Source organism: Rhinolophus hipposideros (genome assembly GCF_964194185.1).
Source record: "Rhinolophus hipposideros genome assembly, chromosome: 8".
Classification (NCBI taxonomy): Eukaryota; Metazoa; Chordata; class Mammalia; order Chiroptera; family Rhinolophidae; genus Rhinolophus; species Rhinolophus hipposideros.
In genome coordinates, this window is record NC_138054.1 from 73,099,224 (window position 1) to 73,116,807 (window position 17,584).

A 17,584-nucleotide genomic window follows, 5' to 3' on the forward strand; every position below is an offset into this window, starting at 1 on the left:
AAGGGTTTTGGCCTGTTGCCTAGGTTAAAAGTGGAGCCCTTTCTCCTTCCCTGCTCCTGCAGGGGTCTTTTTTCCTCTCTTGTTATGAAACATGCCCATTCCCCAAGGAGCCAACCCTGAGCATGTTCCCTTGAAGATCTCCTGATGATTTGTGGCCCAATCCTGATATTACCTCCCCTTTTAAACTCAGGCCTTAGGATATGGACTGCAAAATAGGCCGAACCCTGCAGTTTCTGGCTACAATGGTTTAAAAAGAAACGCCTTCTTTCTTGACATGAGAGGAAGGCCATGGGTTCTGATCCAGCCAGTAACTCACGGTATGACTTTGAGTAAAGTGCATACTTTTGTGGGGCCCCAGTGTTCCTATCTGTACAGTGGGGACTCTGTCAGTCTCCTTCCAGCTCTGAAGTTCTGAATCCTAGCACATTTCTAAGGAGCTCCCTCTAAGTTCCCCGCACAGATAGCTCACTAACTGGGCAAGGTTCGCTTTGTTTTCTGCCCTGTCTTTCTGGGACCAAGAACTGGGGACCCAGACCCGGCTGCTAAGCTCTTGGGTGATTTAAGTCTGGCTCCACTCCATGCAGGGGTGCCGCTGCCAGCAGCACCTGGAGCAGAGCCTTAGGAATGCTCTGGGCCTCCAGAGGTCATCCGGGGGCCCGGAGAGCCCGTTGGAAATCCAGATCTGTGCCCTAGCTTGGCCACCAACCCGCTGTGGGGTCTCAGGGAGGTCATGACAAACATTTCTTCAGGGGACATTCCCGAGGGCCTCTGGGCAGGACGCTCCATGGGCAACAGATGAGAAGCAGTCACAGGACTGTGGTCTATTTGCTTCTCACAGCCTCAGTTTCCCCATCTGCCTGGTGATTCTACACCTCTCAGGTAAAGAGAAGCAACTGGAAGCCTCTATCTGGGTGAGAGGGGAATATTATGGTCTGTTTTTTCTCCCCAGCATTCTCTTCTTTTCTCCACCCCTCCCCATTGTTTTTCTCCACTGACCTCTTCCTCCCCTGCTTTCCTGTCCATCTGTCTACCTCTGGGGGGTCCTGTGGGGCCACCTTCCCCTGCAGTTCCCCCAGCCCTGCTTCCTGTCTGGACTGGGGTGTTTATACAAGAAATGCCTATGGATGCTTTGGAGGTCATATTTCACCTGGTGCCTGACTCTGCTTTCCTGCGGCGCCTGCCCCTCCAATGGCCCAGCCTAAGGGCCTGTCTGATCTCCCTCCCTGAGCCCAATGTTTTCCTTGGTCGGGCCTGACTGAGTGATGCATTCTTGGCAGGTTGTTTTTTCTGAAATGGCCCCAGCTTCTCCAAGCCCCTGTGTGTTCCCAGGGATGTGGTAGGCTGGGGTGGGGGCTGCTTTCCCAGCTACGGCACCAAAGGGATTGGGGGTGAAGCAGGGGTGGCTCTGCCCTAGGAAGAACTAGAGTAACTGGGACACACCAGTTGAGCTAAACATTTCTCTGCTAGAAATTGTGTTTCCCATTCACTGTCTCTCTGATCCTCACAGAATGTCGCCTCCATGACAGCAAGACTCCCAGAACCTAGCACAATGCCTCCCACACAGTAAATAGTTGTAGAACACATGAATAGGGGAACAAAACAAAACAAAACATTATGAGGTAGGTAGGAACTGTTATCTCTATTTTACCAGCGAGGAGACTGAGGCACAGAGAGGCTGAAGGATTGGCCTGAGGCCCCAGAGCTAGTAAGTGGCCAATTGGGAGCTTCCTGTCCATTTCTGTCAGAGCCTGGTGCATATTCCAGCCTCATGCTGGGATGTCCTCAGCAAAATCTCTGAGTTTGTGGCCAGCAAACCAGGTAGGTCAGGAAACATGCTTGGGTCTCCTGGGTGGCTGTCACTCTCATGTTCTGCTTTTGAGCTTTCCTCTTCCTGCCTCTACCCATCGTCTCTTGTCCTAGAGACCCTGGGCTCCCACCCTAGAAAGAAGATGGAGTCGGCACCCACCTTTGCAGAGCAATCTTGGGCAAGACCCTTCCCTCCTTCACCTCTCAGGCAGGTCTTGACTGCCAGCCTTGTGCCAGGCCCTGGGACAGGCAATGGGGGCAGGTGGAGCAGGGCTGAGGAAGACATCACTCCCACCCAGGAGAGGTTGATCCACTAGCTGGGGAGCCATATAAAATGTGGGACAGTGGATTAAGAAGTATTTACAAATGCTCTGGGAATATTTACCTATGTAACTGCCTGAAAAAGTTAGGCAAGATGTCACAGAGGAGCTAGCTTTTGATCTGGGTCTTGCAGGATGAGGAGGAATTTGCCAGTTGAATAAATGATTTGTTAGGGGGGAAGGTGTCTATTCTAGGCAGGTGGGATTACAATGTAATGGCGCCAGAGACGTAAGCTGGGATCAATTGAGGGCGTCAAATGCCAGGCTAAGGAATTGAGCGTTTTACTAGTCATCAGAAAGGTTCCTAAATGTCGGATCAGCTGTCACCAGTTTGCGCATCAGAAGGAACACTCTGGTGATGATTTTGGTAGCCAAGACAGAGTTGACTTGTGGACCAAGAGTATTGGAGGGCCTGTGGGATCCCAGGGATATGTTTGGAGGAGGCAGGTGGAAAGATGAATGTGGTGCTCAGGAGAAATGCAAGGTCATCAATAAGGACTTGGGAGCCATCCTCAAAGCAGGAGGAGCTAAAAATGAGGGAGGGCATGTAGGATGAGAATGAGAGGAGCTGGCCTGGACAAGCCCTGAGGAACATGGTGGCAGAGAGGGAACAGCCACAGAGGTGGGAAGCAAACCAGAACTTTTCATTAGTAGATGGTGGCCAGTGGGCCAAACACTGCTGCAGCGTGGTTGAGGAGGGACCTGAAGTGTGACCATGGGATCTGGGGGCCTTTGGAGGGAAGTGGCAGATGATGCAGGGAGGGCTGGCCCCACCTTCCTCATGTGCAACCTGCCACTGCAGAAGCCTCAGCCTTCCCTGGACGAGGAGCTCAGGGAGGCCACAGGCAGCCTGGCTGCTCGTCCCCAGCCTCTCCTCCACCCCTTTGTCTGCCTGGCGCTCTGGGTGGGCATGCGCAGGGAGGCTGGCCCACTGCCAGCAGTTCTTCCTGCAGGCAGGCAGCCAAGACAGGGAGGGAACTGGCCCTAATTGAGCCTTTGTTGAGCCTCCCACGGAGCCCTGGGCACTACACACAGCGGGGTCCCTGACTCTGTGAACTCCCAGCCAGAATCCCACAAAGTAACAGTGCAGAGGCAGGCCCTACACGCTGCTGCAGCCTGGCCGTACTTCTGTGCCCGCTGTCGTCCTGACTCGTGCTGTTCCCTCTTTCTGTTCCCCTCACCCCCAGTTGAGATCCTGCTCATCCTTCAGGCCATAGTTCAGAAGGCATCTCTCAATTAAGACTTCCAGCACATGCCGGTTAGAACTGATATCCTTTTAATAACCAGGCTCTTTCTCTGCACCGCAAACAATGCCAAGCATTTTGTGAACATTCCCTCATTTAATCTTCACCATAACCCTGCAATGTAGTTGTGTCCCCCTTTTCTCACATAAGAAAACTAAGGTTCACAGATATTAGGCAATTAAGGCTGCCACAGCTAAGACCCAAAGCTAGGATCCTTACCTAGGCCGTTGGGCACCATAGCCCGTGTCCTTAACCACTCAACTCCCTCCTGGGCCTGGCATGCCCCTGGGGACCAAAAGAACCATGAACATCCATGTTTGCCTCATTTGATAAAGGTCTGAAACTCCAGCTCTTGTTCCTTGGCCAGAGGGTCTCAGGGGTGGCGGGATAGGGCAAGTGAGCACCAAGATTTGCCTAGCACATTGCAGTTTATAAAGCTCTCTGATATCTGTCATCTTTGCTTGAGCCCATGAATGATTTTTTAAAAGTAAAGTCTTCACTGTGTCCCAGATTGAACTCAACATCTCCCTGGCCCCCTCTCATCCTCCCAGTTTCTTTCCCACCCCATTCCCCAGCTTCCCATCCCTCTGACCCCCAAGTCAGAAATCTGGGCATCCTCACACCTTTCTTGCCTATAGCCAGTCATCAGGGCCAAAGGTGTCTTTGACACCCTAAATGTTTTTCAAGTCATGTCCCTTTGCTGAGCCTGTAGTTCAAGCCTCATTGTCTCACCCAGACCATCTCATTGTTTCCTAACGGGGCACATAGAATCATTTGCAATCTCTGGCCATGCCAGTCCTTTCATACCACCATGCTTTTGCACGTGCCATTCCCCCCACCAAGCATGCCCCTTCCCGCCCTTTCCTCTCTACATGCCAAGGCTCTTGGTTTCCTCCTCTCACCCAGGCATCACCCTGTCTGCTCTCCCTGACATAACCCTGATGACTGTCCCCACAGTCTTCCACCAAAAGCCTGCGGACCACCATTGGCGAGGCCTTCGAGCGGCTGCACCGGCTGCTGCGTGAGCGGCAGAAGGCCATGCTGGAGGAACTGGAGGCAGACACAGCACGCACACTGACTGACATTGAGCAGAAAGTCCAGCGCTACAGCCAGCAGCTACGTAAGGTGCAGGAAGGGGCCCAGATCCTGCAGGAGCGGCTGGCTGAAACTGACCGGCACACCTTCCTGGCCGGGGTGGCCTCGCTGTCCGAGCGGTAAGTGCCCGCCTGCTGGGGGCCTTCCCCAGGTGTGTACCCCTCCCCCAGCCCATGCAGGGCGCTGGGAATGGAGGCAGACGGGGTGGTTAGCAGAGAATTCATTCATTCACATCTTCATCAAACATATAGGACATCTGCTGTGTTCCAGAGCCCAGGCTAACGGCTATATGTCTTAATATATACATATATAGTATATTACTGGTGTTATAATATATTATGTATATTATATTACAAATTCATATATTGTTTATAAAAACATGGATATTATGTATAATAAATAATAACATTTATACTACTATAACCCTACGAGACCCCTTAAAGGTAGTTTCCACCATCATCCCCATTTCACACATGTAGAAACTGAGGCACAAAGAAGGTAGATCAGTTGGCCATCTAGTATGTGGGGAGCCAGGATTCAGGTCTCTCGGGTCCCAGAGCCGCGTTTAGTAACAATAGCACTTCATTATTGGTTTGTTGATGGTCAATACTGATAGCTAACATCATGTATTTGGTGTTGACCTTGAGGCAAACACTGTGCTGAGCGTTCTATATATGTTATGCCATGTAATCCTCACAACCTACAAGGCAGGTGCCATGATAGCACCTATTTTAAAGAGGAAGAAACTGAGGCTACTAGCTAGAGAGGTAGGAAGTAGTACGATCAGGCACTTGAATGTGAGGCCGGCAGACTTCACATGCATGACCTCGTCCTATGTCAGCTGCCCTGAGGGTGGCTGTCGGGCCCCAGCTTTGGGACAGGAATCCAGCCCCCAGTGCAACCTGCTCTCCCGCTCTCCTTCTAGGCTCAAAGGGAAAATCCATGAGACCAATCTGACATACGAAGACTTCCCAACCTCCAAGTACACAGGCCCCCTGCAGTACACCATCTGGAAGTCCCTGTTCCAGGACATCCACCCAGGTAAGGCCCTGCGTGCCACTCACCAAAAGGCAAGGATTATGGTGGGCTGAAGCTACATGGAGCAAATCCCAACCCACGCCCCTTCTCTACAGCGTGTGGGCAGGGCAGAGGGATGAGAAGAGCGCCTTGCTGAACACTTCCTGTCATTCCAGGGCCTGTGCTGGGCACCTGAACAGTTGCTCAGCTCCAGGAATCCTCACACAACCCCAGGATGTAGGTTATTAGTATTCCCATTCTTTAGATGGAGAGACTGAGGCCCTGGGACATTCACTTGTTCATTCTGTAAGTATAGTACATGTAAGGCACCTACCTCTCACCAGGCACTATTCTAGGTGCTAGAGATATAGCAGTGACCAAAATAGGCACAAATCCCTGCCCTCGTGGGTCTTATATCCTAGGGTGTAAGAGAGAAAGAAAACAAAAGTAAATAAGGAAAATACACAGTTTATTAGATAATTATAAAGGGTAAGGAAGGGGTCTCGGGGATGCTGAGGTAGGATAGAGATCTTAGGTAGGATACCCAGTTAGAAGACCTCACTGAGAAGGAGGCATGGGAGAAAAGACCTGAAGGAAGGAGAGCGAGCCATGTAGGCATCCAGGGAAGAGTGTTCCTGGCGGTAGGAATAGCAAGTGCAAAGGCCCTGAGGAGGAACAAGCCTGGCATGCTCAAGGAACAGTAAGGAGACCAGTGTGGCCGGAATGGAGTGAGTGAGGGGAGGGGTTCAGGTGAGGAGGTCAGGGAGGCAGCAGTGGCCAGACCATGAGGGCCTGTAGGCCAGCGTGAGAACTTCAAGTTTTATGCTGAGTGAGATGGGAGCCATTGGAAGGTTTGGGGTGATGAAGTGACATGAGCTGGCTTAAGTTTTTAAAGGATGCCCCTGGCTGCTGGGTTGAGAAAAGACTGAAGAGGGTAAAGGGTGGAGGCTGGGAAACGGGTTAGGAGACTCCTACGGTAATGCAGGTGAGAGATGATGGCCGCTTGGAGCAGGGTGGTGGCAGTGGAGGTGGTGAGGAGTGATCAGTTGTAGGATGTATTTTGAAGGGAGAGCCGATAGGATTTGCTAATAGGTTAGATCTCAGGTGTGAGAGAAAGAAGACCAGGAAGCCTACAATGATTGTGGCGAGGTAACTGGAAGGACGGAGCTGTGAGCATGTGAGGTTCGCGACGCCATTAGATGTCTCAGTGCTGCTGTGGAGAAGGCTGACGTTGGACTGACAAGTCTGCAGCACAGGAGGAAGGTCGGGGCTGGTGTCAGCAGCACACGGACAGTACTGAGTCAGCCTGAACGAGGTCACCTAGGAAGTGAGGGAGGTGGAAGAGACGCAGGGCCACTCTAACATGTGGAGCCTTGGGGTACTGCTAGAAGTCAGGGACAGGAAGGGACTCAGCCAAGGAGACTAAGAAGGAGTAGCCAGAGAAGTGGAAGGGAAACCTGGGATGTCCTGGAGGCCAAGTGGAGGAAGTGGTTCCAGGAGGAGAGAGTGGCTAGTGGTGGCCAAGGCGAGCTACGTCAAGTGTGGCAGAACCCAGAACCGACTGTTGTCCATGTCTAGCGACATGGAGAAGACGTCTTTGGTGCCTCTGACAAGCATTGTTTCAGCAATAACGGCAAGCCCAATGGAAGCATCCAAGGGAGAATGAGAGGAGAGGAAGTGGAGACAGCACGTGGAGACAATACATTCAAGGAGTTTTATTTAAGGAAGGAGACAGAATGTGGCAGTGGCTGTTTGTGAAGACAAGAAATAACAGCATATTTGTGGAGTGAAGAGTGATGGGAAAGGCCCAAGAAGAGAAGGCCGAATTGGGGGTATAGGAGAGTTGCTGGAGTAAGAGCTAAGGAGTGGGATCTGCTGCTGCCTCTGCTGGGAGCTCAGAAAAGGTAGAATAATGGGCACTGAGCAGAGGGGCAGTGGGCGGGGGGGCTCACGGGAATTCTCTACTGGTGGTTCACCTTTCCCAGTGAGGTAGGAAGCAAGCTCATCAGCAGAGATGAGGATGGGTGAGAGGAGGTAATGGGATGTTTGCTGAGAGAGGGGAAAGTCTGAACAGGTTTCTAGTAGAGTTAGTAGATCCTGGGACTAGGAAATCAATGCCTTTCTGAAATCACACAACCCAGAGGGCCTCGGATTCCAGCCTATTAGCAACATGGAACCTATGCGTTCCTGAGTCAGGCATGATGTCCTTTAGAGGCAAGACAAGGATATAGAAGGGAATATTCCCTAGGAGACAGGCACTATTATCCTCATTTTTTCAGATGAGGAAACTGAGGCGAAGAGCTGTTGGGGCCTTGTCCATGGTCACAAGCTACAGCCAGGATTTAAACCCATATCTGTCAGACCCCAGAGCTTGTGTCTTTACCCCCTCAACTAACCAGCCATTCTCTGGCCTCATACCAACCCTGGAAGGCTGCTGGAGAGACTGAGGCTCAGAGAGGCTCACTGGGTCACACAGCAGTCAGAACTCTTTCTACCTGTCTGGATTCATTCTTTCTATGTACAAATATTGAAAGTCCCTTGAGGCACTTTCAGGGTTCAGAGGCGACAGATGGACAAATAGATCCTGACAGTCCAGTGGGACAAGGGCTATGACAAGCAACTTACACAGTGCCCAGAGAGAGCAACGAGAGGCTTTGGATGGGGCAGAGGAGGAACCAGGAGATGGTGAACATCACTGGACAGATGATGTTTGAACTGGGTGCTGAAAGCTGAGAGCTTTGCCACTCAGGGAAGAGTGGAGCCTGGAGGTGCAGGCAGTCCCTTGTGTAGGGGACTGCATAGACAAAGGCAGGGGGGAGGGCAGGGTCGTGAATGATCCCGGGATGTTCAGGATTGGGTGTTCCCAGGAGGGATGGAGAGGGGCTGAGGCCAATCACTGAGGGTGTGAATGCTGGACAAAGGTGACTGGAAAGCCTCATTACCCATTTGACAGAAGTGAAGACACACCTCCTAGTACTCTTAAATCTGGATCTGTGCCCTTGTTGACAAAGAGGTCAGTAGTTGGGGGGAGAACCCATTTTCCAGCAGATGAGGTGGGGCTCCAGGCTATCCTCCTGGGATGGGGATCTGTGTCCTCCCAGCCTTGGAGAGACCTCCACATGGGGACCCAGGTGGGTGAGGACCACGGGTGAAGCAGCATAACTCAAGGAGACAGCAGCACGTCCAAGGGTCCTGCCCCTCCCCAGCCACTGACCCAGGGAAGCTCCTCAAGCACACTGTCTCAGAGCTCTCTTTGTCTCAGCTGCCACCTACTGCATTCCTGTGACAACTCAAAAAGGCAATCAAGGCACCTCAGCCTGACTGTCCTATGAGATCTGGGCCCTGCCATTCTCTCATTTTCCCCTTCATATCACACTCAGCCACAACTGAACCATCTTCAGGTCTTAAATGAGCCATATCCTCCCACCTCCACACCTCTGCACATGCTGTTCCCTCTGTCTGGATCCCTCTACACAAACCTCAATCTTTGATGGCTAACTCCTCTCCTTCGCGTCTTTGTTTATAAACACCTCCTCTGGGAAGCCTTCCTGGATTTCTCCAGGTAGCCCTGGTCTTTCCTGGTCTCACTGTTTTGTCAGCGTCTATGTGGCTACTTCTGTCACTAGACTATGAGCTCTGAGGGGGTTTCAGTCAGCACATCCTGGGATCTGATTCGTTACTATATATCCCCAGCAGCCAGTACAGTAAATGTCTGTTAATGAATGAACACAGAAATGAATGAGTCCTAGTCTCATTTCTGCTATTAGAATAGTGCCTGGCAGAAAGTTGGTGCTCAATAAATATTGGTTGAAGACACTTGCCACACATCCTTGGACAAGCTACTTCCTCCTTTGAGCCTCAGTTTCCTCCTCGGTAAAATAGGGTTGCTAGTGTTCCGTTTTCAACTCCCTTACAAGTGAGCACATGGATGTAGGAACTTGCTGCTTGACCCATAAGTTTCTGCACTGTTGACATTTGGGGCTGGATAATTCCTTGTTGGAGGGGGCTGTCCTGCGTGTGGTAGGATGTTTAGCAGCATCCCTGATCTCTACACAACTACATGGCATACCATCCCTCCCACTCAGTGACAACCAGAAATGTCTGCAGACATTGCCCAATGTCCCCTGTGAGGCAAATCACCCCGGTTGAGAACCACCGCCCCAGAGAAAGCTGCCAGTGGGAGGGGAGCTGAGGGAGCAGTAGTGTGTGGCCTGAACATCCTGCCAAGGACAGAGGCCCCTGAGGAGTTCAGAGAACAGTGACCTGCTTAAGCAGGACCCTTCTTTTGTCTGTAGGGCCTGTGAAGTCACTCTGGTTCCTTTGCCAGCACTAAGGCCTTTTATGTCCAGATGGGAGGGGCAGGAACCCCCAGGGATATAGCCCATGGATTCTAGCAGTTTCCGGCCTGCCCCCCTTCCAGCTCAGGCTTCCTGTTGGGTCACCTGAGAACTCCACCTAGCACCTGTCACTCCTCTGCTCTGGAACGTTCACTCTCCACTACCACTCCCCCCCCCACCCCCTCAACCCCACCCTCCGTCCCACTCTTCAGCTGACATTGGAAACGCTCCTCCAGCTGCCTAGCCTGATTGCCCCAGCTCCCAGGCACAAACTTCCTCCCCAGCCAGGCCAGATGGCCATTGTCCCAAAGACACAAGACTCTGCTCCATTTGCTCGTACCACCTCCCTCTCCTGGGCTGCTCTCTCCTCCCCCTGCTTATCTGAATCCAATCATTTTGGTTTCCAGCATGTTCACTGCTTACCTAGCTGTGTGACAGTGGGAAATCGCTACCCTCTCTGAGCCTGTTTCTTCATCTGTAAAACAGAGATTGGGAAGGTGTGATTTATCTCCCAGGATAGGTATGAGACTTAAATAAAATCATTTATTTGTGATAATAATTGTGAAACTTAGTAAGTACTTGATACCTATCTATTATTATTATGAATATCACATGGTTCCTCAGTCTTGCTGAGCAGGCTTTCTGGGATCACATATAGGAAAGAACATGAGTGAAAAGACCTTAGCTCGAGTAACAACTCTACTTCCACCCCAAGTGGCAACCTGAGCAAGTCACTTAACTCAGAGAAGTTTCCTTGGAGCCTCAGTTTCCCCTTCTGAAAAATGGGTACAGTAATTTGTGCTCCTGAGGCTATTGTGGCATTCCCATCAGCTAGTGGGTGGAAAATGTTTCTTGACGGCCAGCACTGTGCAGCTGATGGCCTGAGGAGGAGGGAGGCCTAAGGGACCAGAATTTTTTAAGGGCTGGCCAGAGGAAAGAGCTGATGGTATCTCCGGCCTCTGCAGGCTCAAAGCCACTGTCCTTGAGAACAAAGAGGAACACTCCACTTGCTGCCAAGGGATGGTACTGTGCTGTGGGGATTCTCTGCTGCTTGGACCACTGTAGAGTGTGGTTAATGATGGTCTGGAGACATTTCCTGGGGCCTCGGAGGTCCACGCTCCTTCTCAAATGCCTTCTGACCTCAAAGTCTCAGAGAAGCTTAAATGGATGGAGAACTCACCTGGAGACCAGATGGGCTGCCTGCTTATTGTTTTTATAAAACAGTGTCTTGGGACCTAGAAAAGAGCTCTGACCTGTAAAATAGTGAACCCCAGGAGACTAGATTTGTTTTGCTGGGTATGTCATCTCTCCTGAGGATAAAGGATGGTTGGAGGTATTATCTGACTTCCCAGAAGGGGGAAAAGGGTTGCCATGTTCTCTTCTGGGTCTCTCTCTGACCTCAAGGCTGTTATTCCTGCCAGCCTTTGTCTCAGGGAGGGCTGCAGGGAGGCCCAGAAGACAGGACCCTCTGTTTAAGGTAAAGTGGGAGGCCCTGGAGGTGGCCCTCAGTCCACCCTTTGGGGTGTGAAAACCTCCTAAGAGTTGGGCCATGCCTTCTGCCTAAGAAGAGCGCCAGGCCCACCCCTCAGCCCCACCTTCACTGCCCTAGGCCCACCTACAGAGTGGCAGGTCCTGTCCTCACCCAGTCCCCTGGACTTCTCTGCCCAGAACCTGGCACTCAGTGCAGGATTTCCTCCTTCCTGTAGGCTCACCTCTGTCGGCCCAATCTCAGAACCACTGAGTCCGCCTGGCTGCCTCCCAGAGCACCCTCCCCACTCTTCAGTGGCCCGATTCAGTGGAATTGGCCCACATTGCCCTACATAGGCTTAAGAGTCTGGAGCTGAGCCCTCCTTCCCGTGTGCTACTGTCCGCTCCCCGCCCCATTCCTTCTGCCCTGAGTGACAATTTCTGCCTGTTGCTGGTCTCCTCAAATCATCCTGGGAACCTCAGATATAAGGCCCAGGTTCCTGTGGGCACTCAGAACTGCTGCCCACACTTTGGCACTACGCTTGCTCTGCCCCTCTGCTTTAGATCTACATGGCCAGTAGGAGGGGCCCATCTGTGTCTGATTAGATTCTTCTCTCCTTAGCTCCCCCACCCCCCCCACACACACTTCCTACACCCCCCTCCACCTCTCACCTCCTGACCCCACTGTGGGAATTCCTACATTACACATGGCAGGAGCTGCACTGTGACCAGATGACAGGGTAACACTTTGATTCTCTGATTCCTTCTCATGGCTCTTCCTCTTCAATGTCCCCCCACCCCCAATAGAGAATTATGTTTCCATTGACCCCTCTATTCACAGGGCTAATTGTTTCCATGCAGCTCTCTGAGTTCTAAGAACAGGAAAGAAGAGTGTAAAATGCAAAACGAAATTTACTCCTACAGTTCATGGAAGGAGTTTGATATGACAATAGTCAGCTTTGTTAGTGGATGTATGGACAGAAGCACAATTCAGGGGCTGGCTGTTGCTCCCTGTTGGGGACAGTCGCCACCATTGAGGCATTTTATTTCTGTGCATGTACACAGCCAACAGCCGTGACTGAAGTAGGGGGTGATGCCCCAGGCAAATGTTACCACGTCCCTGCTCCACCGATATGGAAAACACCGGACAGCCAGATAAAGTCCTTCCTTCATTCCGAGGAACTGGTGACAGGATTCCTTCTTCCTACCTGTCTTACCCTCTGTCTTGCTCTGGCCTGGAAATGGTCATCCAGGCTAAGGAAGGCTGCTTCCAGGTCCCCCCTTCTTCTGGCTGGACATCAGCTCCCTCAGGGGGGAAAGAGTAAACAGAGACCTCAGCAAGGGTTCATGAGACTTGGAGAGGCAGACCTGCTAAGCCAGTGTGGCCAGCCCGTTGTGGCCAGCCCAGAGCCAGGTGACCCAGCCTGTATTGCCTGCCCAGAGAGCAACACAAGCTGGTTCAGTTTAATTTGGTGAGCCTTTTCATGCGCTAGGCACACAAGGGAGAGCCTGTTTGGATAGTACACAGTCCTTGCCCTCCTGGGAAGATGTGGGCATAGAAGACTATTCCCCATATTGGGAGAGGGCACAAACAAAGTAAAGGAATCTCAGAGAAAAGAGGGCGCACACCTGCTGAGCAACCAGGAGGGCTTCCCAGAGGATGAGCCTTGGAATTGAGCCTTGTGATGGGTGATTACAACAAGCAGAGAAGAGATGGTGGAGGAATAGTCTGAGTGAAAGCCTTGGGCCTGAGTGGGGTGGGGGTGGCCAGTGAGAGGCAGGCTGAAAGAGAGAGCTGGGGCCGGATTGCACTTGGCCTCGATTAGTCCTGGCTCTGCCAGCGTTTGCTGGGTCACCTGAGACTAGTCATGTCTCCTCTCCATTTTCCCCATCTGTCAAATGCGAGAGTTGGCCTAGAATTAATGATTTTTCAGCTCTTTCAGACCCAGTATCTACTTCTCATAACAAATAATTTGGAATGTCTGAAAGAGAGAATGACCTTTACACAATTTCAAGCGTATACATCCACATACCTATGTATGTGCTCTGACTATAATATAAAGGAAAAGCAGAAGGAAATTATTTATCATAAAATAATGTGGCTGCTCACTCACACCGACATTAGAAAACGTAATGAAGTAATCAGGTAAAACCCCATTCTGTCTCAAATGCAGCCCAAACTAGGTAGGTTATCAGTCAGTGGCATTGTTGTTAGAGATGTAGTTTCCAAAAACATTAACAATTCTCAGTGAAGTTCCAAACAAAACAAATTCAGTCATCTCTCAGCTCGCATGACAGTTGCATTCCAAAATACTCAGTAGATATTAAAACTGTACAAAAAGTATTTCGTGTTTATACATAAAATGGAGTTAAGTTGTATTTTCAGATCATTATAAAATAGATTTTTCATCCACACGTATATCTGGTGGAACTTTTGAAAATTACCGGGTGGGGGTGGGGGGGCACGTGACCGCGCTGTGCCTTTCATTCAGGGCACGTAGCATCCCTCCACCCCATCTAACACCCTCACAAATTTCCAAATCACCCCGAGGGGGATTATCCAGCCCCTGGATAATTGTTAAGCTCCCTCCCAGCTCTGAAATTCCCTAATTCTCGACCTCAGCCTAGTTTATTCAACAAACTTTTATGGGAGTGCCCACTACCTCTGCCCTGAACAAGCAGCCGTAGCTCCTGCTCCTCTGCAGCCAACTTTAAATCTGGAAGGGCCTCCGCCATCACCCTTCCGTTTTACAAACAGGAGGCTGAGGCGCAGAGAGGGCAGGCCTGTATTCAGCGCCACACGGCCTCCCGGGGACCCGCCGGAACCCAGCCCTGGGGGGGGGGGGGGCACCGCCGCGCGGGCCCCCAGCCTTCCCTCGCTCACTTGCCCGCCCTCCTCCATCCCCGGCAGTGCCAGCCGCCCTGACCCTGGACCCGGGCACCGCCCACCAGCGCCTCATCCTGTCCGACGACTGCACCATTGTGGCCTACGGCAACCTGCACCCACAGCCGCTGCAGGACTCGCCCAAGCGCTTCGACGTGGAGGTGTCGGTGCTGGGCTCCGAGGCCTTCAGTGGCGGCGTCCACTACTGGGAGGTGGTGGTGGCGGAGAAGACGCAGTGGGTGATCGGCCTGGCGCACGAGGCCGCCAGCCGCAAGGGCAGCATCCAGATCCAGCCCAGCCGCGGCTTCTACTGCATCGTCATGCACGACGGCAACCAGTACAGCGCGTGCACCGAGCCCTGGACGCGGCTCAACGTCCGCGACAAGCTCGACAAGGTGGGCGTCTTCCTGGACTACGACCAAGGCCTGCTCATCTTCTACAACGCCGAGGACATGTCGTGGCTCTACACTTTCCGCGAGAAGTTTCCGGGCAAGCTCTGCTCCTACTTCAGCCCCGGGCAGAGCCACGCCAACGGCAAGAACGTGCAGCCCTTACGCATCAACACCGTCCGCATCTAATGCGGCGGAGGGGGCCCACGGGCGCCCGGACCCCGACCTCCAGCCAGAGCCCTGCCCAGGAGACACCCCGCCCGGCCACCCTGAGCTCTCGGGCCACTTGTTTACCTTCAGCCTCCCTTTCCTTGTCTGTAAACTGGGGGCTGTGCTCCGTGATTCCGAAACTCGCTTCCAATAGTGATGTTCTGTAGCTCTGACCTTGGTGGGGATCCCGCTTTGGTCCAAGGACACGACATGTCTCCTCCTCAGGGCAGCCCCTGCCCAACCCTCATCCCCATCCTCCCAGGGGCAGGGGACTGTCTCCCTATGTCTCCCTCCTGCCCACATGCGCTGACGTCATATTGTGTCAGAGTGTTGTTACCAGCCATTGGCAGCCTGAAAGACACATGGAACCCTCTCATGCTCCCAGGCCTAAGACTTGACCCTGACCAAGCTAACAGATGGGCCATTTTACCCTTGACCCCAGCCCAGGATGTCGGCACATCCCAAAGCTGATGCAGAGCCCAGTAGCCTAAAGGCGGCTGTAGCACAAGCATCAGTGGATGAAGGAGATCCCCCGCAGCTTGGATAAGGGTCCAGCCAGGCCTCCTGGACCAGGCTAGGGTGTGGGGACGCCTCGGGGAGCAGTTGTGTTAGTGAGGACCTGAGTACTGGGAGGGGCTGTTGGCTGCGACCTCTCATCAAGCTTGAAATCTATCTCCGTTAAGATCCTGTTGTAGAAAACAAGAGCGGCTTTAGCTAGCTTAATTAGATAGGATTTATGAACAGGTCCCTGATGGCTTTGCAAAATGAAGGGCTGGAGGAGCAGACTTTTTGCTGAATTTCCAGGAACAGCTCCCAGATGCCAGATTCATCATGTCTCTCCTGACCAGAAACATTGCTCCCATGTGCAGGAAGCCACTGCTTCAGGAAGCCGCTGACTGCTACTCTCTGTGCCAGCAAATGGATGTCCTGAGGCCTGCCTCTCTCCCGCTCAATTCAGTTCCCAAATCCAAATCTCTATGAGGGATTCTATTTGAGAAAACATATATCAGATCCAGAACCTTGGCTGGAAGGGGTCTGGGAAATGTCGTTTTCTTCTTTCCAGCCTCAACCATACAAAGAGGCCCAGTAGAAGGAAGTTAGAATGGATGTCGAACAAGCCCATCCATGGTGTTTGCCAATGGATTCTACCTCCAGGCCTTGGCTTTGAAGCAGCAAAGCCTCCAGATGTCCTGCTCTGTGGCTCTGTCCCTGACCAAGGACAGGAGCCCAAGGGATGAGCCTGCAGGACCGAGCTGAAATGTCTCTCCAACCTTGGCTTTCCTTTCTAGTCCTGGGGCCTAGATTCTGAACTTGGAGTCTCTGACCACACCCATCCCAAAGGAGCCAGAACTAGCTGAACTTGGGGGGCTCCTGCCTCACAACTGCTGCCCACATGGGCCTCGCTTGGGCAGGAGGACTTCTCCATCTCACCCTACCCTTCATCTACCAGAATCTGGGCCACCGTCAGGAGTATTTTTATTTTAAATGTTGCCCACTTTGTGAGTTATGATGAATTTGTATTAAATTAAAGTTACAGGATACCAGTAGTCAGTTCCATTCATTTTGACAAACAAAAAGGCCTATCTATTCTGTCGCAGGCAGGTACATACATTAGCATGGCTAATCCACAAAGCACCCTACTGGGTAGATAAGAGATCTGACAATTAAGTTCGTAAACTTGTTGCAACAATGTTACTTTTTTTTATATCAGAGGGATTATTCATTATGAATTTGTACCAACTGAACAAAGAGAACCAAGTTTACTATTTGGAAGTGCTGAAAAGGCTGCGTGAAAAAGTTAGACAATCTGAACTTTTCGCCAACAATTCATGGCTCTTGCATCATGACAATGCACCAGCTCACATGGCACTGTCTGTGAGGGAGTTTTTAGCCAGTAAACAAGTAACTGTATTGGAACATCCTCCCTACTCACCTAATCTGGCACCAGTGACTTCTTTCTTTACCCAAAGATAAAGGAAATAATGAAAGAAAGACATTTTGATGACATTCAGGATATCAAGGGTAATACAATGACAGCTCTGATAGCCACTCCAAAAAAAGAGTTCCAAAATTGCTTTGAAGGGTGGAGTAGGTGCTGGCATCTGTACATAACTTCCCAAATGGAGTACTTCGAAGGTGACCATAGTGATATTCAGCAACAAGGTATATAGCACTTTTTGTAGGATGAGTTTGCGAGCTTAATTGTCCTACCTCGTAGTATTATGCCCATTTTACAGAAGTGGAAAAATAAGGTTCAGAGAGAGGACATGACTTCCCTATAGTCCCATGTCTCACATTGGTAAGTGATGGATCTTGGATTAGAACTGAGTTCTAAAGCCAGCATTCTCATTATACCTACTAGACAGGAAAACTGGCAGTCTACCTGGAGGAAGGGGTGGTGGTAGCCTTGGGAGCAGAGGGGATCTTGTGAGACCATGACAAGAATCTGGTCTCTGAAATCCCACAAACTTGGGCTTGAATCCAGGCTCTATCACTGTGTGACTTTAGAGAATGACTTAACCGCTCTGGGCTCAGTTTTCCCACATGGAAAACAGGGATAGTAACCCAATCTCACATAATTTATTAGTAAGCTGCAAAGTACAATGCACTTAGGGAGGCCCTGCCTCTCACTCCAGCTGCCTCCCAAAGCCAGTGCCTGGAACTGTGTGTTTTCTGAACTTCTGCAGTGGCTCTAACCCTAAAGTCTATTTTCCTCCTTGTGCCTTATGTGGAGTGTGCGGCCTCCTAGGCTAGAAAGGGCCTCAGGTCTGCTGTGTAGAACCAGATTCATTCTGCCTCTGACTGATGGGGAAGA

The 17,584-nt window shown here is 51.5% G+C and overlaps 1 protein-coding gene across 3 annotated transcripts in view; it reads left to right on the forward strand.

Moving 5' to 3' along the window:
* TRIM62 (tripartite motif containing 62) overlaps window positions 1-16,315 on the forward strand; it is a 30,745-nt gene extending 14,430 nt beyond the window's left edge. For all 3 annotated transcript variants that reach the window (XM_081057845.1, XM_081057844.1, XM_081057846.1), the window contains 3 exons: window positions 4,328-4,584; window positions 5,391-5,506; window positions 14,198-16,315. In XM_081057845.1, the coding sequence (XP_080913971.1) occupies window positions 4,328-4,584; window positions 5,391-5,506; window positions 14,198-14,748 (924 nt within the window). In that variant the 3' untranslated portion in view covers window positions 14,749-16,315. The remainder of the gene's footprint in view (window positions 1-4,327; window positions 4,585-5,390; window positions 5,507-14,197) is intronic.
* Window positions 16,316-17,584: the final 1,269 nt, after the last annotated feature.